A 27,654-nucleotide genomic window follows, 5' to 3' on the forward strand; every position below is an offset into this window, starting at 1 on the left:
AATTCCACTTATTGATTAGTACTGGCAACTCTGCAATGTGGCTTTCTAGCCATCAATAAATCTCTCCCCCCTCCCCCTTCCTAAATTATAACGGATCTTGTTGGACATTTGGGGAGAAAACAACTTAAAATTCACATTCAGATCTTGGCTGCCAGTTCAGGACGTTGTTACTCCGCGCCTTGCCAAGATTTTAGCTTAAGCCTCTCTGAAAGTGCAGGGCTTGGGGTGGGATCCCCATTGCCAGAGAGAAGACAAGTGACATCATTCAAATTCAGCTGCCTCTGGAACTCCAAAGGCATGCTGGTGTCTCCCTCCCCCACCTTTGTCGCCTCCCCTCTGCACTGCCTCTCATCTGCTTGGTAATCTCAGATGAGAAGGCAGCTCAGAACTGCTCAGAGCCATGACTTCAGAGGCCAGCTATGAGCTTAAAGATTTGTTTGTATAAATTGTAAGTAAACAGCCAACGCTTGGGTCTTTCTAAAGCAATCCCAAACCTGTGGCCACTTACCCACCAGCAGTGTTAATTTCCTTTAGAGGACTGGTAACCCTTTTAATAAGAAAAAAAAAAAAAAGATTGCCTGGGGGCGGGATCTAGTCAAGCATGAGGGCAGGTTTCCATTCTTTATAAGAGCGACCATTGTATTGAATCTGTATCGCCACCGAGAAAATGTAGTTGGGGCCCAATACTGTAATGTTGGCTTCTAATATATTTTGGAATAAAAAGATGAGCATGGTTTGATTAATGCCACTTTCGTCTTCCATGTTTCTATCAAGATGCCTTGGGAACAAAGTTCCTTTTTTTTCTTTTGGAGCTACTTTTGTTCATGAAGATCACATGGAACCCTGGACCCTGAAGGAGTTACTGCGACTTTTCATGATATCTCAATATCTGGCAGTCACTAAAGTCCTCCCCGTCGTTTTGGAAGTCATAGTCCTGTTCACTGCTTTGTCTGCTTATGCAGAGTCTCGTGTGCAGTCTTCCTACAACTGCCAACTTGAGCAAATGGTGGGGAACTCTGCTCAGCATGGGCGAGCCCACAAAGGACGGCTTCAGAGTGGGACGCTGTTTCCTCAGAGAAATGTTCCATCTTCCTTTTGAATGTTGGCAACCTAGACCTTAGAATATTTTTGCATTCACAATCAAGAAACTTTCAAAGAATGTTATTCTGACTGGCTTATTAAGGACCCATGATTTATGGCATGTTTAATTCCACCTGACTTCCATTGGGTGGTTGCATGGAGAGATGGTGTAATATATTCAGATTCTGTCATAGTTGGAGAACAGCATATTTTTGTCAGATATCAGGTTCAGTCTTGTATTCCAGGCATTTATGCTTTTCACATGTTTATTTCTTTTGTAACAGCAAAATGATTAGTACATGGCTTTTATGACCCATGTCACTTACAGGATACTGTTTCCACATCTCCTGGGGCCAGAGGGCCACTATCAGCTATACAGCAAGAGCAGAGCAGGGCCTGACAAGCCATTTACTTTCTTGAAATGTAAGCATCTACTGAGGGTGATCCTTGCATTGCTGTCAGAGCAATGAGGGTCAGCAGTTGTGGTGACAAATTAGTTTTGACAAGCTTAATGACCCCCAAAAAGAAAAGTCTGTGGCTCTGATAGCAACTGGGGAATAATTGGTAAGCTCAGCCAAATGGGGAATGTGTTAAAAATTTCCCAATTCTCTATGGCAGGCCAATTACACCGTTGAGCAGAGGGATGGAAGCTGCCATTGCTTCTTTAGCGCTACAAAAGCATCAGCAGGCAATATTTCAGTCAGTTGAATTTGGTTTGGCGGGACATCAGGACACTGAAAGAACGACTGGATCTTTCAAACTATGTTCCTATGAAAAACTTGGACAAAGAACAAAATGGTAATCTCTCTGAGGCTCCAGTGGACGGCACGCAGCTCACTATTGGCAAATTCTATTCTCATACCATAGTCTAGTTTTACCTCATCTGCCCTTGGGCGCTAAGTCCTAAAATCAAATCTACCTCATTAGAGTGTATAGGAGATAAATGATTATCAGTTAGTAGCCAAACACCAAAACACATCTTCTTTACTCTGTTGTGGACTAAGTGTCAGGATCTTTGTGAATATCAGGCAGTAACTTAATGCCTGCCAGCACGAAGCCTGTTTCTAGTGTGTAAGTGTTAGCAGTGTGGGATTCCTCTGAAGACAGCGGTGGAAGGATCTGTCCTCCTTATCCCTGCAGATAGATGTCTTCATATCATCTTTACACAATGCTACTTATTTTCACATCATTGTCCCTCTGTGTGTGTCTCTAGAGCAATGATTCTTTCCTAATGCCGTGACCCATTATTATAGTTTCTCATGCTGTGGTGACCCCCAACCGTAAGTTATTTCACTGCTTCTTCTAACTGTAATTTTGCTACTGTTGCGAATCAATAATGAAAACATCTGCTATATGACCTCCAAGGGGGTCATGAGCCACTGATTGAGAACCGCTGCTCTTAAGGGTCCAAATTTCCTATCTCACTGAAGTCACCAGAAACATTGTGTTCAAACCCATAATAATGACCTTGTTTCAACTTAAATGTCCTCCTGTGATCCAGTGCAAACACTCTTCACCAGAGCTTACTGGGCTCTCTTGTAGCTTGCCGCTATGGTCTGTATTCCAACCTTTAGACCTTGGAGGTTCTTACTTTTTCTTACCAAATTTCTCTTAGCACCGGCACACTGAGTTCCTATTTATACTTTAATACCCACTTCCAGAGTTGCTTCTTATGTGGTATCATTCCAGAATCACATAGACCTTTGTTTTATTTTATTTTACATCAAATTGTATTGAGTTTCTTGGCTTGTTTGCCTAACCATATGCTAGACAAGCTTCCTGAGGATGGGGGGGGGGGGCTCTGTCCCATTCATCTGCATTTGCTGAGATACCCAGCCCCCTCCAAGCGCAAGCTCTGTTTATTAAGTGAAGGACTAAAGTTTAAGACAAGATCTTGCGCTCAAAAAACAAAAAGCCTGTTAAGAACTTTAGGAATTAAAGAGTAGAGCAGGAAGAACGAGCGGCTTTGAGACATCAGTCTCTCTTCAGTCCCAGCTCGCTCTGCTTCTAGGCATCACTAGTTGCCCTCCTTCCATCTGCACTGCTCTCCCTTATAAGAGAAGTCTGAGTAATTCATAACTAAAGAAAATCAGCTTGGGAACTTTTATGAATATATCAGATTCCATGATCTGGCATATACTAGAGATTTAATAAAATGGCCCTTTCTCTTTCCCTGTTCTTCAGAATGCCTCTTTATTTACACGTTGGGGTGGGCACATGAACATTCATGAAGAGTCTCAACTGAACAGTTGTTTACTTTCAGAGAGCTGGGCAGTTGTGTGCAGACATTTACCTCGGAAGTCTGTTTCCAGGGAATTGCGAGGATTGGTGGCAATATTGTGCCATCGTTGTGGCAGACCAGCAATAGGCCTGATGGGAGGAATAACGTCTTTCTGTTACCAGAAATTCTTTCTGGGGAGCTTGCAGAGTCCTGATGTTTGCTGCGCAGAATTCCAGTGCTCACTAACTGCCATAATCCCTTTGTTTGGGACCCTCTTCCGTTCTCCCAAGAGACTTCCTGGTTTGTGCCAAGGGTATTCCATGCAGAGCAATCTTTTTCTTTTTTAATTTATTAGATTTTTTTTAAAGTACCAATCCAAATTCCCACTCCCTCCCCTCATCCGATTCCTTCCACATACCCTCCCTCCCCGCCTCGATCTAATCCTAAGAGAGGGTAAGTAAGGCACATTGCTTTCTGGAGGTCCAAGGCCCTTCCTACTATATCTAAGCTGAGCAAGGTATACATCCAAAGAGAGTAGGTTCCCATGCAGTAGAGATAAATCCCGGTGCCACTCCCAGTGGCCCCTCAGTCTGCCCCAGCCATGCAACTGTTGACCACATTCAGAGGGACTGGTTTGGTCATTTAGAGCAACCTTCCAGTCTCACATCATCGATGGTGTGAGTGTTTCTATGAACTTACACGGGTAATATACACGTTTGATTTTTACGACAAAAAAAAAAGAAAAATCAGAAATTCTTTCTCTCATGCTTCTGAGCTAGGTCTGGAATGAGTATTAAAGAAACCTCACCGAAAAGGTGCTCAGGGTGTTTTGTTTTCCGGATCCCTGGTATGCAGAAGGTATGCAGACTACTAGCAATATTTCAAACACGGCTTCTGTTTAAATCCTTTGTTTCTTAGTGCTGCTGCCAGGGCCAGGATCTAATTCAGTGTCAGTGCTGTCCTGGTGGTGTATCCTTGGGGCTGCTTGTAAATCTCTTGGTTAACTTGTCTGCAATATGCAAATCCCGTCTCCTGGTTCATCTTGCAATTCCCTGTAGTTTGGGTCTTTGTTCTCCTGCACACACAGCCTCTGTGCCTGCCTTATCCTCAATACCTCAAAAGCAACTTTTAAAATCTTCTTTTAAAGGCACAAATTTTAAAGGTGAAAGCAGTGATATTAATTGGCAACACAGTCAAACCGGGGAAGTGTTATTCAATCCAAATACATTGATCACTGCGTAAACAAGAACAGGTTTAATGTGTAGGCAGTGTAAAATACTCCCAGAAAAGGCTCTAAGCCTGATGATTATTTTATCCTGATTTCCATTTGAGACCCCTAGGCCACACCTTCAAAGAAGGAGCAGGTGCACAGATAGTGGCAGCTTTGAGAGGCTCTTCTCGGGCTCTGTGGGAGGCAGAGAGCTTAGGCACCTCGGGAAGCTCTTTGGGGCTTGGCGCCCACTGCTCTGCCATGCTGTGAGTTGCGGGCAAGGTCTTGAGGATGCCTTTCTGCCAGCCTTGCCAGGGAAGGCGTGGGGCTTAACTAGCTCCCTGTGAGTGTGTGGGGTTCCCAATGCTTCTGGTAATCCTGAACACGGACACGGAGACTCAGGCCTTTTCTTCGCAGGGAACTCACGTGTTTCAGTGAAGTTGCAGAAGAGAAAGTTAAAAACAAAACAAAACAAAAGACTGAATAGCCAGAATCCCAGCTCGGGCCCTTGTCTAGTGGCCAGGGCTGTTCTGTAATAGAATTACTGTTTAGGAATTTTGCAGTGTTGGCTCCAGGCAGAAGGTATTTGGGTAATGAAAAGAGGAGAATATACAAGTGGACCATGGGAGCAAGCTGGAAAAACACTGTCCTTGCAGTGTCTTAGGGTTCCCCCTAAAGCTAGGCATCGGATCCTGTGTAGTGTTAGAAGAATAGGCCGAGAACCCAAGGGGTGTCTCCAAGCCCGTAGGCTTTCTGGGAACGGCCTATACTTGACAGGTCAAAAATATTCTGCTTGAGGACTGATTTTCCCCCAGAATTTGACAAAGGGCCTCAAAGCCTGTTCACGGTGACCTGCAGGCTTCCAGCCAGGGCGTTTCTGCTGATCTGGATACCCTGGAAATTATCTATAGTCTCACATCCATGGTGCTTGCTCGGAACATTTTAATAGCCAGCCTGGGTTTTTGTCAGACTTTTATTTGTTTTTTTTTTCTTTTTCTTTTTCTTTTTTTTTTCTTCTGTAAGCTTGAGACTTAAGGAATTGAAATTTGAGAGCATCACTGTGTCTTGGAACTTGGAATCAGAAATGGATTTGGAGCTGATTCGCTTTCTTCTCCTCACCTAGTACACCGAAGAAGGAAGTTTAACATTTGTAAATGACCACTGGGTGATGTAACTAGAAAGAGCTGTTTGCACAGATGACATAAGCAGGTGGTTTGCCCTGAGTTAAAGAAGCCCTGTCTTCCTTTTGCTCACGCTTGGTTGTATTTTCTTCTTTCTTTTCCTTTCTCTTCTTCCCCCCCTCCTTCTCTTCTCTGCTCCAGTTTTTCACCTCTCCTTTCTTCCCTCCTTAAATACAGATCATGTCCTGTGTGGTGAGAACTAATCAGGAGTGGGTACGGCCCTAGTCGCTTGCTCACATATATACCCCTCATTCCACATCCCTCCCCCAGCACCACCCAGTGTTCTCAGAGCTGCCACTAAAGGAGCTGTCTCTTTGCTGCGTGTGGCAACACCCTTCTTCTTCTAGGCTTCCCCTCCCCGTGCTCTGACTTCCCTCAGGAAGTTTTCTGCAGAGCTTAATGTGTTACCTAATCATCAGGTGAACGCTCTGTTCTCAAATTATAATTTACTAATCATTTCTTCCCCATGGCTTTTGGACCCCTAAATTCTGGGTGAGGAAACTCAGCTGTCATTGTGGTACCTTTTCTGCTTGACTCTTCACAGCCTTCCTTAGGTAAGAATCTATTCTACTGTCCTGGAAACAGCTCAGCTATTTCCTGCTCTTTAATCCAGTGCCAGTCCTAACTACTGGTTACAGCCCCGCTTACATCATGGGTATTGATGCTTTCATAATGGTAAATATCACAGATTATTTCTGTGGGCTTCGTGACAGGCTCTGAGGCAGGCTATTCTTGGCTCCAAAGGTAGTTTTTCCCAGCACTAGGATGCCTCCCTCCTGTCTTTGGATTTCAGGTTCAAGGTTGTTGTGTTTGTTTGTTTCCCAGTGTGCAAGGCCTCAGATGGTACTTGTCCCCTTCTTTCCTTTGGGACTTAGAATGGCCTACAGCTCTCCCTACCTGAGAGACATTATCCCTAGTAGCATCCTGGCTCCTTCTGGTGACACAGCTACTCACCCCAGCCCCTGGTGCTCCCTCTCCACCCTTGTTGGTCTCCCCAGTTCCTGATTTCTCTTGCTGCTGCAGAACTCCTGTGTGGGGGTCCTCTGGGGCTTCACATCCCTCGTGTGTGTGTGTGTGTGTGTGTGTGTGTCCTCTGGGGCTTCACATCCCTCGTGTGTGTGTGTGTGTGTTTTTTTTTTTTTTATTTTACGCACTGGCTGACCCCCTGAGCACCATTATCTGAATTGTCATGCATTTTGGACTCCGTTGTAGATTGTCAAAGGCATGTTTTCAACTGAACAAACCAAAAGAAGGAAAACAGCTTCGGCCCCTTTTCCTTTCTTCTCATTACCCATCCCAGCAGGGAGGACGGGAAAGAATGCATCCTCTAGGTCCTGAAAGAATGAATGTCTAATATTCGTTTTTTCTCCATAAGTTACACAGCTTAATCCTTGCTTTAGACATTTTTCTTTCTTTCTTCTTTTTCCTTCGAAATAAACTGGGCCTAATTGGAAAAAGCTGAGAGAGCTAAGCGGAAAAGAATAGAAAACATTTACTGAGCTTGGAGGTGCATATTGAATGCTGCAGGAAATTTGCATATGGATTACTTGGTGAAAAAAAAAAGAAAGAAAGAAACCTTCTCAGCCCATTAGTTACTGCGATGGACTCCCACTGACTAAAGTCCAAGTACTTCGCCTTGTTTTCTCCAGCTGTTCTTTTCTGTAATCATTTCTCCTTGGCCACAGGGCAGCTATTCTGTTGCTGCTCCCTGCTCCAGTACCAAGGAGAAGACAAAATAAGGGATGTCAAAATAAGGAATGCAACTGTGCCTACGGCATGTGTAGGCTACTTCTGGTTTAACCTGTATTGTATCCTTATATCTGAGAGCAGCGCTTCTTCGGCCTGGACATTCTTAAGCCACTTTTCTTGTCTTTGCAGGTCTGATAAGTGGCAACCCATAGATTCCTCCCTGGTGCCTCAGTTTCCCTAAGTACAAAATGGAAGGTAGTGTTTAGCAGCAGTTTAACTGGAGATGGAAAAGAATCAATGAATATTTATAAAAGTAAATTCAGTTCCTGGAATATAAGATTCCACAGAAATTCAAAGCATAATTAAGGTAAAGAGAACAGATTAGTGTTAAATATATGTGTGAAACACATTTTACATTTCCTTCCAACAAAGGCTGAATTTCATTTACTCCAAGTGAGGGGGAGAAGAGGGGAGGAAAGTGGTATTGTGAATTAGCCTTCTAAATTTGGATTTTGATATGTTGATTAGTATACTATAGACATAAAGTAACATGTTGACGTTTCTCAGCAAGTGTATGTGTGTGTGTGTCTCTGTGGGGTAGAAAAGGGACATATATAATAAGCAAATGCAATTACCATTGGCAATATTCCTCCAGGAGAGACAACAGAAAGAACTAGAGAAAGAATTGTCATCAAAAAAGATACTTTAAACTGCTTTTTAATCCATGGAAACATCACTAAACATGGATCAGCTCTTTACATTGCAAGATGAGGCGAGATCCTCATATGAAAAATACTAGATACTGCCTGCGGAGATCACCTGTTTAACTGTGCCATTGTTTCCGGGAGCAGCAGAAGCGATCTCATCCCAAGGCATCTCTGAATTGCTAAGAGGTCTGGAAATAATATAAAGATCCAAAATCAGGCCGGGCGGTGGTGGCGCACGCCTTTAATCCCAGCACTCGTGAGGCAGAGGCAGGCGGATCTCTGTGAGTTCGAGGCCAGCCTGGTCTACAAGAGCTAGTTCCAGGACAGAAACCAAAAGCTACAGAGAAACCCTGTCTCGAAAAGTCCAAAAAAAAAAAAGATCCAAAATCGGTATTGGCCAGCCCATTTCAAGCTCTCCACGGAGGCTCAGAAGCTGTTGAAAACAAAGATCTGTGAAATAGTGACAACATAACAGGGAAGAAGCTCTCATAAAGAAAAACCTTTGCACACCATAGAGCCCCAAGTGCCACCCAGGCACTGATCTTCAGCGTGGTCATTACACACTCGGAAGGCACCCCTTCCGATCTGAGTCCATGTAGTTTTCCTGGCCAAGGACCTGTGGAGCAACTGGATCTCTCTTTAGAGCAGTAAGACATAGGTAAACCTTGCAATGAGAGGTAGTGTTCATCAGAGAATTCTTTAGTTGATATTACTGAGTACTAGAGACAACCAAGGAATGATGAATCTCTGTTCCCAGCTAAAAATATCTGAACCAGAATTTACTTAGGCGACAATCACAATGTAATTATTTTTTCTTTTGGTTTTCAAGACAGGGTTTCTCTGTGTAACAGCCCTGGCTGTCCTTGGACTCACAGAGATCTTCCTGTCTCTGCCTGCCTAGTGCTTGGATTAAAGGTGTGCTCCACCTCCGGCAGACTCACAGTTTAATTTTTTAATGCAAAATATCTGAGTTGTGTGTAGTTTGAGGCTGCTTGTTCGTTTCCTGACTGCCAAGAGCCTAACTAACCACAAATAAATTACATTAATTAAAATGCTGCCTGGCCAATCACTTAAGCATATTGCTAGCTAGCTCCTATATTTTAAATTAATCCATTTCCATTATTTTATATTTTACCACGAGACTCGTAGTTTACAAGTAATGTTCCCGGGCATCTGTATCCTCTGGTGGCTACATGGCTTCTCTTCTCCTCTGCCCACTCTCTCTCTCTGTCTTTTCCTCCCTGGCTGTATTCTGTGAAGCCATTGGCCGAACGCAGCTTCTTTATTAACCAATGGCAATAAAACATTCATAGCATATAGAGGAGAATCCCACATCAGCTGTCTATATTTTAGATCCTCTGGGCCCTCACTGCGCTCAGGTTAGACCCCCTGAGACCTCAGTGTCCTTGGGTTAGACCCTCTGGGACATCATCACTGTTATAGACTGTTGCCTGAGAACAGGTGTCATTAGCATACTTTTGGAAAGCTTTAGAGATTTTACTCAGGCCCTACCTATACCTACTGCATCAGAGCAGGAGAATTATGGAAACAAAAATCCAGCCATTGCCCCTGGATATCACTTGGTACGTTATTGCTTCAGGTCTGTGGGCCATCTCCACACAATGATTGCTGAATAAACTCTTAGCAGTTGATTGGGGACCACTAAATAAATGATGAATCAGAGAGGAGTTTTGGCATTTGGACAGAATTGACCCATTGCTGCTCATCAAACACAGATTTTATACATTCTTATGCTTTGGAAACCTGGCAGATTCTAGACGCTATGGTTAGGTTCTGGAAACAGGAATGGTCGTGACAGATCCAGAATTCAGAAGTGAGCCATTCAGCAGATGGTTAGGAAGGAAAGGCCCTAGCAGAGAAGTGGAGACTGAGCCTTGTCTAGAATTCTGTTTAGTGTCAGTGTCCACCCCACCCCACCCCGCCCCACCACCTGCCCTGACCCAACTGTTCTCTGGAGGCTCTTGGCTCATGTGGGCATGGGTACACAGGAAGGCTGTGAAGTCCTCTGCTGTTTCCCAGTAGGAAATACTCAAACATAGTAATAATTTCCCCTCCTAAACAAGCACATTTAAGTAAAAACATGATTTTGTTTTGGGGGTGGGTACCAAAAGTTTAAAGGATTTACTCGTAGTAGAGAAACAACAGCATGACCCCAGGGAGCTTGTTGCCAAGAGCATCCAGACCTACCTTCTTGCCTACAGCTTGCCTTGGTCTGGGGGACCTGTGACAAGGCAGCTTCTGGGTCTCCCTGATTGTCTTCAAGTCTGTCAGATTGACAGCTGTCAGACTGATCTTCAGGTCTTCTGTAACATCCAGAAAAGGCCAGGGTCAAGTCGAATTTCTTAACTTGTGGGTTATGCCTCCTCTTTCCTTCCTTCCCTTTTCCATCTCAGTCATTTCAGGTTTGAATTTGATTTGCATATCTAAACTGCTAATTATACCAATTACTTGTAGTGCTTCTGCTTTCTAAAAGAAGTCAAAAGTTGACCCCTTGCATTAAAGCCAGTGTCAGTCTCCCCTGAAGTTTGGAGCTGTAGGGATAGATCCTTCTTTTCTTGTATTCTGTCTTATTCTCATACTATCTATCATCCATCCATCCATTCACCTCTATCCATCTATCTATCTATCTATCTATCTATCTATCTATCTATCTATCTATCTATCGTCTGTCTATCTATCATCTATATCTATCTATCTATCATCTATCTATCTATCTATCTATCTATCTATCTATCTACTCAATCTCTTCTTACAAATGTATCTTTAGAAAACCAACTACTGGTGCTTTGTTGTTGTTGTTGTTGTTATTCTCAAATGCTTATGTTTCAGTCTGTAGTCCAGCGTACATTCTTTAACTAAACACCATTCTTGAAAGATCAAAAGGAATCCTCCCTGCTTTCCTTTTGTTCTTGGCTGTAGCTCATGGATAGCTTTCTTCATTTTTTTTTCTTAATTTGTTAAGAAAAAAATAAGCCCTTTTTTTCCTACAGAAGAAACAGAAGTTGCTCTGTGGACATAAAGGACCATTAACATTCACTAATACAGCGTGTCCTTAAGTTGCTTTACTGCCACATCCTTCAATGTTATTTACCGAGCAACTGAAATAATTGGGCTTAGAATTTTTAGATCACTATAAAGCAAGACTTATTGTCACTTATTGCTGGGTGTAATTGCACTGTAAGTATTTATTGAGGCTATTTATTCATCTCCCTGGTGGATAACTTTCTCAAAACCAGTTGAGATATTTCTCTGTGTACAGCTAGAATCTAGAAAAACATGCATTTCATATAATACTTAGAAATTATTGGAAATTATTGGGAGTTTCAAAAACAGTGTTTGTCTTTAGACCTTAGGGTTGTTCTCATCTTTGATTGTTTCTTATTGTTCATTAGAACTGTTTGGCAGGATGTGCAGTTGTTCTGAGTAGATTTTGAGTCCTAGAGTGGGGAAAGGCAGAGAGGAGTGGGATTAGGGGTGGAGGGTTTACATGACTCAATCTCACTGTGTTAGAAATCAAAGACATGCTGCTGTATCATGGAAAAAACAAGCTGATAGGTCCATGAGGATCTTATAAGTGTATATGTGTGGGTGACTAAATTTGACTGTGGGGACAAAGAATGCTTTTTTTTTTAAATAAAAGAAGGATTTCAGCTAAGATCTAAAAGGTGCATGGGTTTAACCAGCCAAATAGGAGGAAACCATTTTTCCCAGTAAAGGAAGGAAACAGCTTGTGCAAATGCCCTGAGAGAGGAAAGAGCCATGTGCCTATGAGAAGCTGTCTCTAGAGGAATAAAAGAGGTGAAGCTGTGGTTGGAGGAATAAGAGAGGTGAGGATGTGTAACTGGAGGTTTCTCTCCCACCTGCTAGTTTCCAAATAAACACTCAGAGGCTCATATTGATTATGAAAGTTTGGCCGATGGCTCAGGTTTATTGTTAACTAGCTCTTACAACTAAATTAACCCATTCTGTTATTCTCTGTTTTACCATGAGGCTCATGGCTTGTTTGTTAGCTCACATCTTGCTTCCCTGGCAGCTGCTGTCATCTTTCTGACTCCACCTTCTTTTTCCCCATATCTCTGTTTGATTTCCCACCTAGGTATATTCTGTCCTGCCATAGGCCAAAGCAGCTTCTTTTTTAACCAATGGCAATAAAACATAATCACAGCCTTCAAGAGGGACTTTTCACATCAAGGATGATATTGGTACTCCTATAGAAAGACAAGGAGTATCAGGGAGGACCTTATGCACCATGGCAAGGTTTAAGGGATCTAGCTAGCCTCAAGAAACCTCTGGAGAATTTCACATAGAAGAGAATTTCATTGGATTTTTTTTTTATTTTCCTGAAATTGCTTCAGCAGTAACATGGTAGATAATCAAGTAAATATGTCAAAGCAGCAAGAAAGAGGCCACTGCTGTAGACTGGAGGAGGCTGGTGGCAGCCAACCGCAGCAGTTCAGATGAGTAGAGGGTGTTCATGTATGTGAGAATCTTTAGGATTTGAATGGAAAGGTGCGTGGGCAGGTGAAAGAGCATCCAGGGTGCTTTTCTTGGGCTGAGAAGCCAAGGTGGGGACAAGTCCTTGCTGAGGTTTATATTATGTCCTCTGAGGTACTACGGAGACCTTGGAAAAGAGACATTGAATAGATGACGGGCCTGGAGCTGCGGCGCCTTGGGTTGGTGTGCTATATGTCATTGTTAGTTGTGATAGCCATGAGGATTAGAATGCCATACATACGTGCCTCTTGTGCCCAACAGTGGAAACAGTAACAGGAACCGCATTTGCTTTTGAAGAAGCTGGCTTTGTCTCAATGGAATAAGAAGTACCGCAGCAAATATCTAGGTGGATCTCCCTGACAATTAAAATAAAAGAACATGTCTTCCGCTCCTGCTAGACTATGACAATGTTTAAAATACCTTTCCTTTCTCCGTGTAAAGTTTACTTTACAGTATGTGTTGGTGAAGAAAGGTCAAATTTTGCCACTATGAATGAATTGGTAGTAATTTCAAGACCACTATTTTTATTTATTGATTTATTTATTTTTAGAGCAATAAGTGTTTATGCTGTATATAAGTTCTTTAATTGTTTGGCTGAATGTACAACCTTAAGTCCTTCTACAATATTCTTGTTGATTCTTTCATCCCAGGTCTCACTTCGCGTTTGCTTCTTAGCAGCCAGTGTTTCCGAGTGGCTCACAGATGCACACCACATATTTTCCCCAAATTTGAGAACTATAGTTAGTTAAAAGAAAGATCGTGCCAAGAACATATGGCTCACGGTACTTTCTAGTCATAGCTGATGGCTTAACTCTGTGCGTAGACTTTGGTAAGGGTCTTTGGTATAATTTAGGAGAGCTAGTCCTTGTGAATTTAAATTCCTAATATTTATATTGTGTAAAGAAAGAAAACCATAAAAAATGGAGTTGGTTATTAGAGTTCCCAGTTGTACTTTATATTGCCCTCCGCTCCAGAATTCGCATTCCCTTTGGAGGGAATAGAGCGGTCAAAGGTCATGATTCTCCTTGGTGCCCTGCTGTCTACCAGCTGGATCACTTGGGCAAGTTAACTACATCTCTAGCCTATGTCCCCCTACAGTGATTTAAATGAACACTGTCTCCATAGGCTTATGTATTTGAACCCTTGATCCCCTGGTGGTAGCACTGTTTGGAGGAGCTGGAGGACCTGTTGGGAAGTGTAGATTTGCTGGCAGAAGTACATTAATGGAGACAGGCTTTGAAAGTTTAGAGCCTGTTTCACTTCCGGTTCACTCTCATTCTTCCTGCTTTTGGATGGGAGTGTGGTTGGCCAGTTTCCTGCTCCAGCCATTTGTTGCTGTGCCTTCCCTACCGTTACGAATGCCTTCTTCAGCACCGTTAGCCAAAATAAGCTCTCTGTTCTAAGTTATTTTTGCTCATGGTATCTTGTCACAGCAACAAAAAAAGAAACAAATACACCCGCCCCAACTTATTAAATACAGACAATAAGTACTAGACAGTTTAGGTACATAACAGACGATGATGCTGTCCAGGCAGCATCGACTGTGAGTTTCTATGTTAAGTACCTTTTTGCCAGCATTACTGGGGAAAGGTCACAGTTAAGTCTGGCAATGAGCTACAGTAGCAGAGGAAAAATAGCTTGAAAGCAATTAATCTTACTCCTTTTATGTTTTTGGAGAATGAGAAGCAAGGGTAGCATTCAGGAGCAATCAACTGCATCGTCTCGCCGAAGCTAAAGCATTAGAAGTGATGGGGTGCTCACATCCTCCTCAGACTTGACAACCTGGGGGAGAGTCTCATTTAATTCTCATGGTAAAAGGAGTCAGTTTCATGTAAGTGCCATAGCCAAAAGGATTGAGGTCCTCCCCACCCCCACCCCCCGGCGCCCCTTAGAATTGTAGGGCTCAAAGTTTGTTGCATGCATAGCACTGTCTTAATATCTCAGAGGTCAGGAAAGGAGTTCATAGATTTACTGATAGTTTTTGTCATTTTGTTTGTTTTTTTTACACATTAATAAATCAAGTCACATACCTGGAAGGGACAGGAGGTGACAGCAATTCCCTCTATGACCAAGAAGGGAAGCTTCAGATACAGGATGGGGAGTCATTTAAAATTAGAAAGAGGAGGTACAGCAGGTGGGAACCATGAAGGGTTTTTCTGTTTGTCACGTGCCAGTCAGGTGTGCATGGAACCACTCAGCCTTGAATGGAAAAGGACTAGAGGCGCACAATGTGAGGCAACCTAGTGAGTGGTTTCCATTGCCCAGTCTGAACTGTAGCAAGGGTGCTCAGTCCTAAGGCTGTGGAGCTGCAGGGGACATCACTCTGAGGACATCACCCTTTGTCAAGCTACCAGGACCAAGGCAGGGTTCTGCGGCCATTTTCTCCGTGTCTGCTTCTGCTGAAGTGACTAGCCGTAGGTGGTTTTTAGCAAGAGCTAGGGAATTTCTGTTTGAGCAATACATAATAGAAATCGATGACTTTATAGAAAAGCAAAGTCAGGAAGACTTCCGAGCCACTCTCTCCTGCCCCCCCCCCCCCATCATGTGCTGGAGGCTCTGCATTTGAAAGTGAAAAGACTTAAGACATAATTTTTTAATCCCATCTTTCCTGCCCACTTGCATTGCTTCCAAAGCTCGTCAGGGCCAGATCTAGAATAGCAAGAGCCATTAAAAATTTGGCGTATTGCACTCTGTTTTTTGGAATACACTCAGTGTGGGCCAATTTATGGTAAATTATTCCCTTCTCTTCGTGTGTGAATTTCCTCTTCTCTCTTGGCAATTTCCTTCTTGCTTCTACACCCCTGCACACAGATCTTAAACACAACATGCGTGTGAACATATGTGCGTGCACGCACACACACACACACGTGCGCATCTATTGTAGTCTGCATGGAATATGTGTGTGCAAGTGTTTCAGCATGTGCCGTGGCTGCATCCACAAGTACATACGCACACATTTTGCACCTTTGTGCCTATATGATAAGCAAATTGGCTTCAACAATTTGTCTCAGAGGCTTGTATTGCTGAATGTATGTCAGCATACATTCCGTGTGAACCCGCAGACAGTTTCTCAGTCAAGAGATGACAGAATTCAGCAATCATTTTGGGAAACACTATAGTAAATAAATGTATTGCTTAGCGCTGTTAAACTAAGCATGCCAATTCTTAATGAAGCTGAAGGCAGGCAGTGACACGTCTCATCATTACAATCAAAGACTATTAATTACGGGGTAGCCAGGTCCATTGCCAACGAGAAATTTGGCATGGAGGCTTTAATGACAAAGCACTGTACTCTGAACACAGAGTCCCCAGCTATTATACGGTGAAGACCTGTGATCTAGGGTCTGAATTGCTGTCTTCCATTTAGAGAGGTTGACTGTAGGGTGGTTGACAGCATGGGAAATTGTTGGACCTTTCCATTGGGGATTCTTGACTCAGGGCAATTCAGGGCAAAGTCCTAAAGTTATTTTTCTTCATGAGAAACTCCAATGAGAGGCTGTTTCCTGGCATATTGCTGAGCATATTAGCTCAGTTTAAAAAGGGCAGTTTATAACAGTTTCTTTTCCTTTATGCACGAGGAAGGCACATATTTATACGCCTTGAATTATTATTGATAATAACATGTTTCCAATGTGTTAGGATATGCTTTGCTCATATTTGGGAAAGGGTGTGGTAGGAAAATAGTCCATTGACTCTACCAGTATTGCTGAAAATTTCTCAAAACATCAGTAAAGGAGCTAATCCAGCACACACGCATCTACTCAAATAGAGCCATATGCTGTAATTAGTATTTTCTCCACTTGGATAGATATTAGTTTAATTGAATATACATTTTGCAGTAGTTCTACAGGACATTAAAATCCAATATTTAAACCCCCATAAATGCATTTTACAGCTTTTAATAGGTTAGCTGTTTGATGTCATCTCAAGCAGTAACTGGCTCTCCCTAATTAAAAGGCCCTAATGACTTCACCACACAAGGAAGGCTAGTTAATCAATATACTTTCTTACCAAGGGTTCAGTCTCTTTATTTCATTTAACATTTATTTAGCAAATCATATGTGATCACTTTGAGTATAAGCACCGTACCTTGCCGGCAATAAAAAGATTAGTAAGACTTGGTTCCTTGTCCTCATAAAACTCACAGCCAATGAAGGAAAGGAACAATCCAGTTAGCCTGTTTCTGCATGCTGCTGGGCATAAGCCCGGTGGGGGGCACCTGGGGGGCAGATCCAGCACATCCTGCTTAAAACCTAGGGAGAGCCTCGCAAAGGAGGAGGCTCCGCGCTGTGACCAGCAGAGGGCGATGCATGGGTAAAAGCATGCAGGGAAAAAAAAGGAACTTGGTTAATTGGGGAGTGCACTAGAGCCAGAGGGGTGTGGGGCGCGGAGAAGAGGGAAGGAGCCCATGACAAAGTGATAAGGTTTAGGTCTCCCGACCCCTCTTCCCTTCTTTCACCTGCAGTCTCTACCTCATGCTTTCGATTTTTTTTTAACCACCTTTTCTTTGCTTATTTCTTTCTTACTTCATCAGTCCGTCTTTGCCTTCTAAATATTGAAATGTATTTCTGAGGCAGAGCTCTCAGAGAACATATAAAATGTATTGCCTAAATACATCCCCATTGTTCACCTCTGCTCTGTAGTACACAGAAAATCCCGTGAACGTGTTGAAGCTGGCCGGGCTGTGGCAATCCCATGGGATGTACTAGGAGCACAAATGTAGGGTAGGATTGAGCCTGCTGTTTCCCCGTGTCATCCACAGAGCCTAGGAAAATGCTGGATGTTCAGAAGCCCATTTGGTGTGCGGGGAGTTGGTCACTACCGGTTGTAGGGCCACAGTAATTGGTCAGCATTGACTTATATGTTGAAGTTTGAAAATGTCCATACCATAGAGTTGCGAAGTGTTTGAATGTTGCTTTATTTGTTTGCTTTGTATGTATTTCAAAGTCTTGTGCTTGCATGCAACATGTGTAAGGAGCGGACTAAATGGAGTCTTCAACACATGCTGAGTATCACATATTCATGTATCGCTGCCATGTCGGGAGACTGGGTTTCAAGCAAATAGTGGTGCCTGTGATTGCCTGAAATAAGGAAAACCTGGGGGGCATGGAGTTGGTGTAAGCATCATTTTTGTGTTATTAGTGTTTGAATGTGCACCCATCAAGGGTAAAAATTACACCTAGGTATGTGGTACTTGGCAATGCCTGCATAGAAAATTAAATAATTGCTTTTTAAATAAATTTATACACAAATAATTATAATACTCATAAATATATTTGTGCTGGCATATATTCAAAATGCATTTATTGTGGTCTTGTCATTCCCTGAAGAATATATGCTCTTGTGAACAGTCACAGATTGCATGGAGTTGGTGCCAGTAAATAATGGAATCTCCACACAGCCAGGTATTCATTGTTTACTTGGTCAAAGAAATAGTAATTTGTTTGAAGTTAGAATTTTATTACATTGTGTGTATTTATGTATGTATTACAACATACATACACATGTATGTGTGAGTTTATGTGTGTGTGTGTTCTTTTATGTGGTGAGGAGCTGGGAAGGGCCGCATTATACATCTTAACATAGCTGTGTTTCTTCCACTTTGCCAGACTCCTTTTGTAGCTGTGTATATAATGCTCATGATGAGGTTCCGTTTGACCCCAGTTCCTTTCAACTGTTATAAACCAGACATGATAATTTCCATAAAAATTCATTATGGTTCTGTTGTTGGCACAGAAGTGACATATTTTCCCCCACATTGTCACATGGACTCTCAAGAGTCATTTTCCCAGCCTCATTTAATTTCCTTTGCTGCCTCGTTTAGGACACCCTCTTACCATCAACTGTTACCCAAGGTCCAAAATGGTCAAAGGCAGTGAGTCGCCTTAAACCAATAAAAATCATACACATATGCTCATGCCGGTGACCTTTGTTTTATGCAGATTTCTTAGTAATCAAAAAAACAAGAAGTGCAACAAGCCAGGAAGGAATTTATGAACTGGTTAATAGAGTCATTTTGCACACCAGAATAACAAGCAAGGAGCAATGACTGGAATCTAGTACTGTTTCGGAAAACTTTACTGAATGGGTTTTATATTAATTCTGCAAGATTTTTAATAGTTCCAGAAAGTCTCGATAAATGAGAACCATAGGCCACTTAGGAATGCTGGAGAAGTGGCAGACACACGCTGAATTGGGAACTCACTGAGGCCAAATGCCATAGCTGCTTTTCCCCTTTCTACTGCTGCCCTTAGTCAGACCTAAAGGGTTGCCATGGACAGCCAAGAGCCGATCTCCGTAGACGCCAGGAACCTTTGGAAGTCTTGCCTGAGTAGCCTTGAACCAAAGACAATTTTAATGGTGACTTCCAGTGATTTTCCGACGACGCCACTGTTGCTCTGTACAGAATGTCAAGTCACATTTTTCCTTTCAGCAGCTGAAGGTAACACAGACACCTTTGGATACAGAGCTGGGGACAAGAGGGTGACCGAGTTATAAATGTGAGTGAGGATATGCAGAACGTGTCCTCTGTCTTCCTTGGACATTCACTGGTCTGGAGCAGAGGAGCCAAGTGTCCCTTGGTGAACAAGACACAGTCTCTTTCTAACACTTTCTGTAGACTATACTTAGATGATAGGGTTCATGAAGGATCCCAGAAACTTGCATCTCCAATTATAATCTCTATGAGCATTGAACAAATCTATTGGCGTGACCTGGGAGACAGAACCCCAGGGGCTCATTTCTTCCTCTGGAAGGCCAAAGGCATGCATCTGGAGACTTCCATGTGACTCACATGAACAAAAAGTTGAGAAGAGTCTCTGGAAGGAAACTTCCAGAAGCAGATGTCAGCTGAGTGTATTCGTCAGAGCTCTTGCTGCTTCTCAGCTGTGTAAACTGGACCTTTTTACTTTCCTGGACTGTTTTAGAGTCACAGAAGAAATCTTAACACCCTTTGAAGGCAAGCCGTTAATCCAAAGGGACTTGACCTCCTAGACTCACTATGGAAGTTGTCTGGGCTGTAGTCAGGGCATGAGAAATGTTTGCTGACTTTTCCATAGAAACTTCTCATCTCTAGTGTCTTGTGTGGTATGTTGAGATAGAAACTAGCACCTAATTCATTGGCCAGTTCTTACTGCATATCACCGTGGCAGCCAACACTAATGGGATTAATTGGTCTTGACTGGTGGAATTGTAAAAGCGCATACCTCCCAGGGTCATAAACACCAAGCCATAATTGAAATCAAATGCATATTTTTAAAAAGCCTGTCCAGCATCATAGACTCCTTTCTGTTTGGGTTGTGTTGATATTAGCAATGGTATAGAAACCTGATCAAGAAGGTTTGCTTTTATTACTGCTCTCAATACAAACTTGTACTTCTTGGCACTCCAAGTAGCTGATTAGAGGAGGGGATAATATTCAACGTGATTATTGGTTACACATATGGAATAAATCCCATTTTAATGGTGTCTAATGAGCCTTTCATTTCTAGAACCTTACACAAAAGCTTCTAATAGAAAGAGAAAGTAATGTTTCAAAGGTCATCTGAATGTTACTGAATGTCAGCAATCCGTAATCAAGCCAATATATATTGATGGTGATTGCAGTCCAGTCTGATTCTTTAAATATGAGATAATTTTCTAAATTAGCAGAGTGATGCAATCTAAGGTTCTTTCGATTTGTAGGAACTTGAAAATGTCTAATTAAAGTTTGTTACTTAAAACCGGAATTGGAGAGATTTTTCTTGGAGTGAGGCTTCATGCCATGAAGTATTTCCAAGGCCCATGAGATTTCAAGTTCTCTCTCTCTGAGAATCTAATGCCCTGGTCTCCCACATGCCTGTAATTCCGCTGAAATGGACAAGCAGAAAACATGGCTTCCTCCCAGTGCTTTCTCTCAACAGGAGGCTGTAAGGGGCAGTTCCCATGCTGGGTGGTTCACTGGCCAGACAGCGATGGTGAGAGCTGGTGGGCACACCTAGTGTGGAACCAGACATCTATCTGGTGGCATCTTTGGCAGCTGTTGTTTGAAGAATCTCTAGTGAGAGATTGGCATTCTGGGAATTCTGTCTCAGTTGCCTTGGGATTGATGATGTTCCTTTCTACTTTGGAGTGGTGATACCCCTTTTCAGTCTTAGGATAGCTGTTGCTATACACGTTCAGATGACAGGCTGAAGTAGAAATGGTAGATGCTAAAAATCACTTTCCTTCCATCATGTGGTTTGCATAAGGAGATGGAGGATGACCGCAGCCTAGGTGGCATCTCTGAGAGCACTGGTTCACACTTAGGCATCTCTGAGGGCACTGGTTCACACTTAGGCATCTCCAAGGGCACCGGTTCACACTTAGGCATCTCCGAGGGCACCAGTTCGCATATAGGCATCTCCGAGAGCACTGGTCCCCACTTACACAGATGGGCCATATACCTAGAGTTTGGGGTCTGTAGTGGGGTCAGAGAATCCATGCTTCTGGCAAGTTCCCGAGGATACAGATGCTGGACTGGGAAGCATGGCTCTGAGTACCATTGCTCAGGGTCTACTAGTGTAACATACTGCCTTTCACTTTCGTCATCTTTGCTTGAATAAACATTGAGTTTTATTCATTTTGCCTCCTGGCAGCTACAGTGGAGCATGTTCATAGGGTTTGTTCAGAGAGCAGATACTATTTAGATCAAATTAATAGCCAGGGGAAGATTTTTAGCATGAACCAAATACTCAGTGCACACCAGATCCTATTGCTACTGAACCAGCCCCACTATAGCCCTGCGTGTTTGCAGTTCTTTCCTATTTCTTAAAATCTTATTTTAGTCCTTCCTCTTCCCTTTGGAACTCTTAAGTTTGATTGTAGTTCTGTTTTATCTCATCATCCTGTTTTTGAGTTAAGGACAAATCAGAATATGTGATTCAATTATGCGTTACTAGCCTTTGGATTCATGGTTTCAGAGCCAATCCAAGAAGGAAGGGACCTCAAACAAGGTGTGGGAGCACAGCAAGGGTGAAGATCAACCAGTTGGCAGTGCATTTCCTAGTTCTCTAGGTATGTCTTGGACTGTGAGAATCACACTGAGTAAATGGGAATCAAACTCAGGAAATATCCCTAATTGTGCTAATTTCCCTATATCCGGGCATTTACACAGGTTTCAACACTTTCAATAGCTATGTAAAAGTCATGAAAAAAACAATCTAAGAGGATTAAAAGTCATCCATTTGCCCAAACTCTCCAAGAATCCAGTCTTAGCTGTTTGAGATTTCTTTTATTAATTTCCTTCCTTCCTTCCTTCCTTCCTTTCTTTTGCCTGCCTAAATGTTAACTTATTTTTAAAGCATTTTCCTTTAACCAGACTTGTGAATGCTGGGGTGAAAGTGCCCCAGGGAGAGGAAGTTCTTGCGCTGAATTCCAGGGTTCATCCCATAGTGCATGATAACTCTTCAATATACAATGTTCGCTTTCAAGTTCCATCCAGATGCCATTAGAGCCATAAACGGCATCTCCTTCCTCTTCCAGAATCCCCTGACAACCCATTCTAGTGGCTCTGACCCATTTAGTGTTAGCCCCCATACCAAGCTGTCTACCAGGCTGTGAGGACCTGTGTCCATAGATTCTTCAAGTGAGCGTTTGCAGTGAGCTGAGAGTGAGTGGCTGGTGTCTATTAGGAGCTCCTGCCTTCCAAGGACAGCCTTTACTGGTCAGCTCAGTGCAGGAGGTCATACCTTCTGTCTCTGTTTCCCCTGAAGATACGACGTACTTCTCTTTGCTGGCCACTCTTGTAGAGGGAACATCTGATGTCATCTAGAATTTCATTATTTTACAGATTATCTTTTTGCTGTCTTGTTCTATCTGGATGCCCATGTTGTCCTTCAGCCTTGCTACATTAAGAAGTTTGGGTATTCTGTTCCTCAGAGGAACTTGGAATGCCACAGGTTTTTTGTTTGTTTGTTTTTTGTTTTTTAATTGGTTGTACAAATAGCAACCAGTTCAATTCTAATTATAAAAAGACATTTAAATGGGCATTGACTATACAGTATGAGCAATTGCTAGCGTATATACCTTATATGTGACCGCGTGGACAGTCTGAACCATCTAAGCACGTAGCTGGGTTTCTCACTTAATGATAGGTGCAGGGGAAGTACCTTACGCATCTTGGATTCACAGAAACCCTGTTATGTGAGATACCACTGTTCTCCACTTTCTCATCGGTGCCAAAAACAGTGCAGCTTTCTCTGTAAGATTTGAGGTGACTGTAGAAGGACGAGAGATTGCGATCCACCCAATTCTGGGTATGTACCACTGGACCTGGCCCCAGATTGGCATCTTCTCTACAAAAGAGCCTTGCTGAGAAAGAGGCTACAGGCTCAGCATGTCCAAAACCACAAGCTCATTTCAGGACTAAGTGTGCTCGCCCAGGTAATTCCAAGCAAAATAAACTGGGCTCCAGGACTTTGCTCTGATTCTTCGTTCAGAGTGAACCTTAAAAGGACACATTTGCTTGGCAGAGATCTTTTAGCTATGAATTAGGAGTTAAATTAGAACTCTTTGATCCTTAAACTTGAGACCTATTTGAAAATGTGTAGAAATAAGGCCCCATAAACTCCAGAACTGCCCCCTCCCCCAGCAGTGTGGCATTATGTATCCTTGGCTGTGAAAAAGTCGTCAGCTTTGTCAGCATTCTCCCTTCATTTGGGCTAAATTTACTCTTTATGTGAAATAGAAATCGGGAAAACACTGAAAATTATTTTAAGCAAAATATCAAAATCGAAATAAACCAACATATGTCTGTGAGACATGTATAACTCTCAATCAAAAATAAGTGCAACTTTCATAAATTTCTTAAAATACTCGAGCGTGCAGAGTGTGATCAACTTAAGTGGATGGAATTGTGGCAGAGCCAACTCTTCTTTCTGCTCAGTTCATCCTTTAGTTAGTGACGAGATTTCCAGCCACCGAAACCTTCACAGCCGGTGCCCTACACCATCTGTGATCGCCAGTGAGGGAACCAAGGCGGTGTGCGAGATCCTTGTAGCGCATCTAAGTAATGTCAACTAATTCCAGATGGAAAGAGTCCTTCTCCTGCCCTCCTTCCCTGTACGCATGTCTGTCTGTCCTGTTCCTTCATTCCTCTAAAACATGCCCATCAAGATTTAATCATTCTAAGCATCCCATGTTTTTGTTTCCCATATCCCTAACTTGACTTGCTGATGAGAACTTTACTGGAATTAAATGTGTTAAATTCACATAAATTGCCTAGGGCTTTGTACCAAAGATGACTTCACCTCACCTTTATTCTTTACTTTCTCCAACACATTTCCTTACTGTCATTCTTAAATGTTAGCATCATTGAGACCCTATAATACTAACTGATAATATGCCCATGGAAGTTATTAAATTCATGCTCCTCTCAATATGTTTGTTTTCGTTTTTTTTTTTTTGAGACAGGGTTTCTTTGTATCTTTGTTGCCTGTCCTGGAGGAGCTAGCTCTTGTAGACCAGGCTGGCCTCAAGCTCACAGAGATCCTCCTGCCTCTGCCTCCTGAGTGCTGGGATTAAAGGCGTGTGCCACCACCGCTTGTCCCACTTTGAATTATTAACAAACTACAAACACAAACATGCATTTAAAAATGACCAACCTCTTATCTTTCCCTTATTCATGCCTAGGTAGTGAAATTTCTGAAATACTAGTAATAATAATAATGGTTACTTTATTTGGAACGATTTAGCACTAGTTAAATTCTGTGTCTCCTAGTTTCCTTAAAGCATTTGGAAAACTCACTCAACTTGGCATCACCCTGTGTGTTAACATTGGCCACTAATTTGGAAGTTGAAAAAGCTGGACAAATATTTAAGGATGTGTCTCATTGGCTTGATCTAGCAGGTACTTGCTCTGCTCATCCTCTCTTCTTAGACCTCTCTGTCTTCTTTTTCAGTCATATATCACTCTGGTTTCTCTTGTTTGTTTCAGTAGTTGTTGAAAGTTTCTTCCTTCCAAGTTGCTTTAATGTAGACCAATTTGGAAATAGAAAAGTGTGTTAATTTTTTTTAATAAATCTTTTAAGATACACATTACTATGTTTCCATTGATTGAGCCAGATGGCTCTCAGTGAGTTGTCTCTGACATAAGTAATCACAGAAACCAGTTTGGGACCAAAATCTGGTATGGAACGTGGCATGTATATACTGTGGGAAAGATGCAATTCACATAAACATATGGGTATTTTTAGCAGCAGTATTTGCTACTGTTTGGATTGAATTTCATCTTTCTGTTAGTGAAGTACAGGCTAATGGTTGTTTTTCTCCCCTCGTCTCAGGCATTCGGGGTCCTTCTCAATCACTAAAACTTGTTTTTTTTTTTTTTTTTTTTGCACAGTTTGAAGGGTGCAAGAAGGCCTTTTCAAGACTTGAGAACCTCAAGATTCATTTGCGGAGCCACACGGGGGAGAAGCCGTACCTGTGCCAACACCCGGGCTGCCAGAAGGCTTTCAGCAACTCCAGTGATCGTGCCAAGCACCAGAGGACACATCTTGACACTGTAAGGATGGCAGGGGCTTGCCACCTTCCAGCCTCAGCTGCACATGCCAAAGGGCCCCTCTGATGGTAGGATGGTGGAGGCGTTTGCTTTATGGCCTGCAGGTCACAGGGGCAGTGCCAAGCACAGCAGAACACAGTGAAGTCCCCACAGAGGCGCCCTGTGTGGCTGCTACATTCTTTTTTATTTTTAATTTTTGTGGTTATGAATTATGCTACATATTAGAACTTTCTGGGGTCAAGGGATTCTTTAGTCCCTTCTCTGTAGCATTTCAGGGTCTATCATGCAGTAGATGTTGGCCCACAGAGTGGCTACTAGAGATAATTAAAGTAATTATTAATGCATCAGGCTGTACCAAAATAGACAACGTTATGCAACTGGGAGGACTATGCCATACAGTATTTATGTGTTGACCTCGGTTTTTGTCCTTCTGACCTAACTTCTCAGCCAGCGTGGTGTTAACATGAATCTGGTCTTGTGCGTTAGAAACCATCTGTTATTTTCACCTACAGTTGATCTGAAAAGACAGAACAGATCTCTCCCCGAGTTCATTCCATACACGCTTTTTCTGCGTTAGCAGCCACACATCCATTTTTATCAACCTTATGAGAACAATTGAGATTTTATTTTCACACCCTTAACTCCCTTAATGCTGCTTCATTTTGCTCCTCGCAAATGCTGTTTCTCTGTAACTTTTGTCTTTTATTTCCCCCATTATGTAGATAACACTCCTTTGCGTTCTCAAGCTTTGATGCCATTTTCTTTATGGGAGGCCAGGTAGATGCTGTGTAATTTCACTTCACTTGACAAAGCTGTTGGGATAAATGTATTATACACATCACGAATCTCTTATCCCACGTTCCTGCAAATAATGTATTCATGACAGTACTTTCTCAGTGTTAACGTTCTGATGTCTATTATTAAACTACACCAGAGCATGAATTTTGAAAAGATACTGTTATTTCTACATACCTTCTCATACATATTTCAGATTTTTCTGATGTTATAGTTGACATATTTATTACATTTTATATTAGTCTCTATTAGTCATATTTGTAGAAGTCATTTTAGCTCTGTGTGTCATATAGCCTCTCTTACCAGAATCGTATAATATGAATAGATGTGATGGTTTGTCTGGTAAATACCTGAAACACAGTTAACACAATTTGAGCAAACAATAAACCTTTAATGCTTTAGCCAAATAGAATTAATCGATTTGTTCAGGACCAATTGAATAGAATATTACATAAATATATGGAAAGTGCTGAAAATTTTCAACATACCAAAAATGCAAATAAATTACATTAAATGTCCTATTTTGTTGTATCTGAAATGGCCTTGATACAATCCAATATATTTTCCAGTTTGTCATGAAACCACATCATAGAAGTGTGACCATTCATTCACAAACCAAGATCTTCCTGAGGAGTTGTTCCAGTTAGTCTCTTCTCGGTAGTTTCCAAGCCATCCTTGAGGATATGTGCTGCCCTTCAACAATACCCTTCTTTGGCACGAATTTTGGTTAACCAGATAAAACATTTTATAATGTAATTTCAGCAGTAAACATGTATAGACATTTAAAAACTTTTAAATAAAGCTGTGTAATGATTTTATGAACTGAACTCAGTGTAACATCTCTTCAAAACCCAGTCATTTTATCTTGCTAAAAATGATTTTCTCTATTTCACCTGTTAAAACTGTCATTTTTCCTTAAGATCCAAACTGTCTCTTATGCAAATGTTTACTTCCCCTTTAACAAATTGGTAAGCTCTTCAAGAGCATAGAGAAATGAAATGCTTGTTTTCCCAAGCAAACCAGCTGCTTGAAGAATTTATACCTTAAATTTGGGTTCCTGTCCATTAATCACTCCATCTACGAAAGCTGTCAGGGTTTTAGGATAAAGGTATCCTTTTCAACTAAACACATTCTTCACACAGGAAATTGGTTTTCCCACCAAGATTATTCACTTCATTATAATAACCCTGAAAGTTTTTGTTAATATTTGTGTCTATTAACATCTTACCTTTAAATAAGAGAAGTAATTACTCAGGCCGAAGCTGGAAAATAATTAAATACCTCTTTTGATGGAGTATAGTGTGCCACGTAAAGCTTGGGTAATCAGAGATAAAATGATCAGCTAGCAGTCCCGTCCATATCAGAGCCTGAGAGCTGATTGGGCATCCCGGCCTCAAGTGGCATACACAGTGGGAAGACCTCGAGGCCAGTTGGAAGGAGTGGTATGTGTCAAGCTTTCTCCAAGAGTATTTGAAATCAACCGTTAGGTGGCATTCCCAAGCCTGTTTGCAGTAGCATATATTTTTAGAGCACACCGGTGTTCATAAGCCTTCTTCCATCAAGTTCCCTCTCATGCTCAAAGACTCAAGTGTGAGCGCCTGCTGCAGCCTCTTGTAAGGTTAGGTATTGGCCACTTGCTCCTCTGAGGTGAAGGCAGCGTAGGGAAGGCTAGGTCAGCAAGGCCGAATGAACTCAGAAAAGATTTCCAGGTTAAAGCAAAATCTTTCCCTGATGGAAAC

General features: G+C 42.2%; 1 protein-coding gene across 4 annotated transcripts in view; it reads left to right on the forward strand.

The window, feature by feature from the left end:
- Positions 1-27,654, forward strand: part of Glis3 (GLIS family zinc finger 3) — a 417,572-nt gene that overhangs the window by 295,026 nt on the left and 94,892 nt on the right. For all 4 annotated transcript variants that reach the window (XM_041661239.1, XM_041661240.1, XM_041661242.1 and 1 more), the window contains one exon: positions 24,962-25,123. In XM_041661239.1, the coding sequence (XP_041517173.1) occupies positions 24,962-25,123 (162 nt within the window). The remainder of the gene's footprint in view (positions 1-24,961; positions 25,124-27,654) is intronic.

This window comes from Microtus oregoni, unplaced genomic scaffold (genome assembly GCF_018167655.1).
Source record: "Microtus oregoni isolate MIOR12 unplaced genomic scaffold, Mior012 000012F_ref0000307, whole genome shotgun sequence".
Lineage (NCBI taxonomy): Eukaryota > Metazoa > Chordata > Mammalia > Rodentia > Cricetidae > Microtus > Microtus oregoni.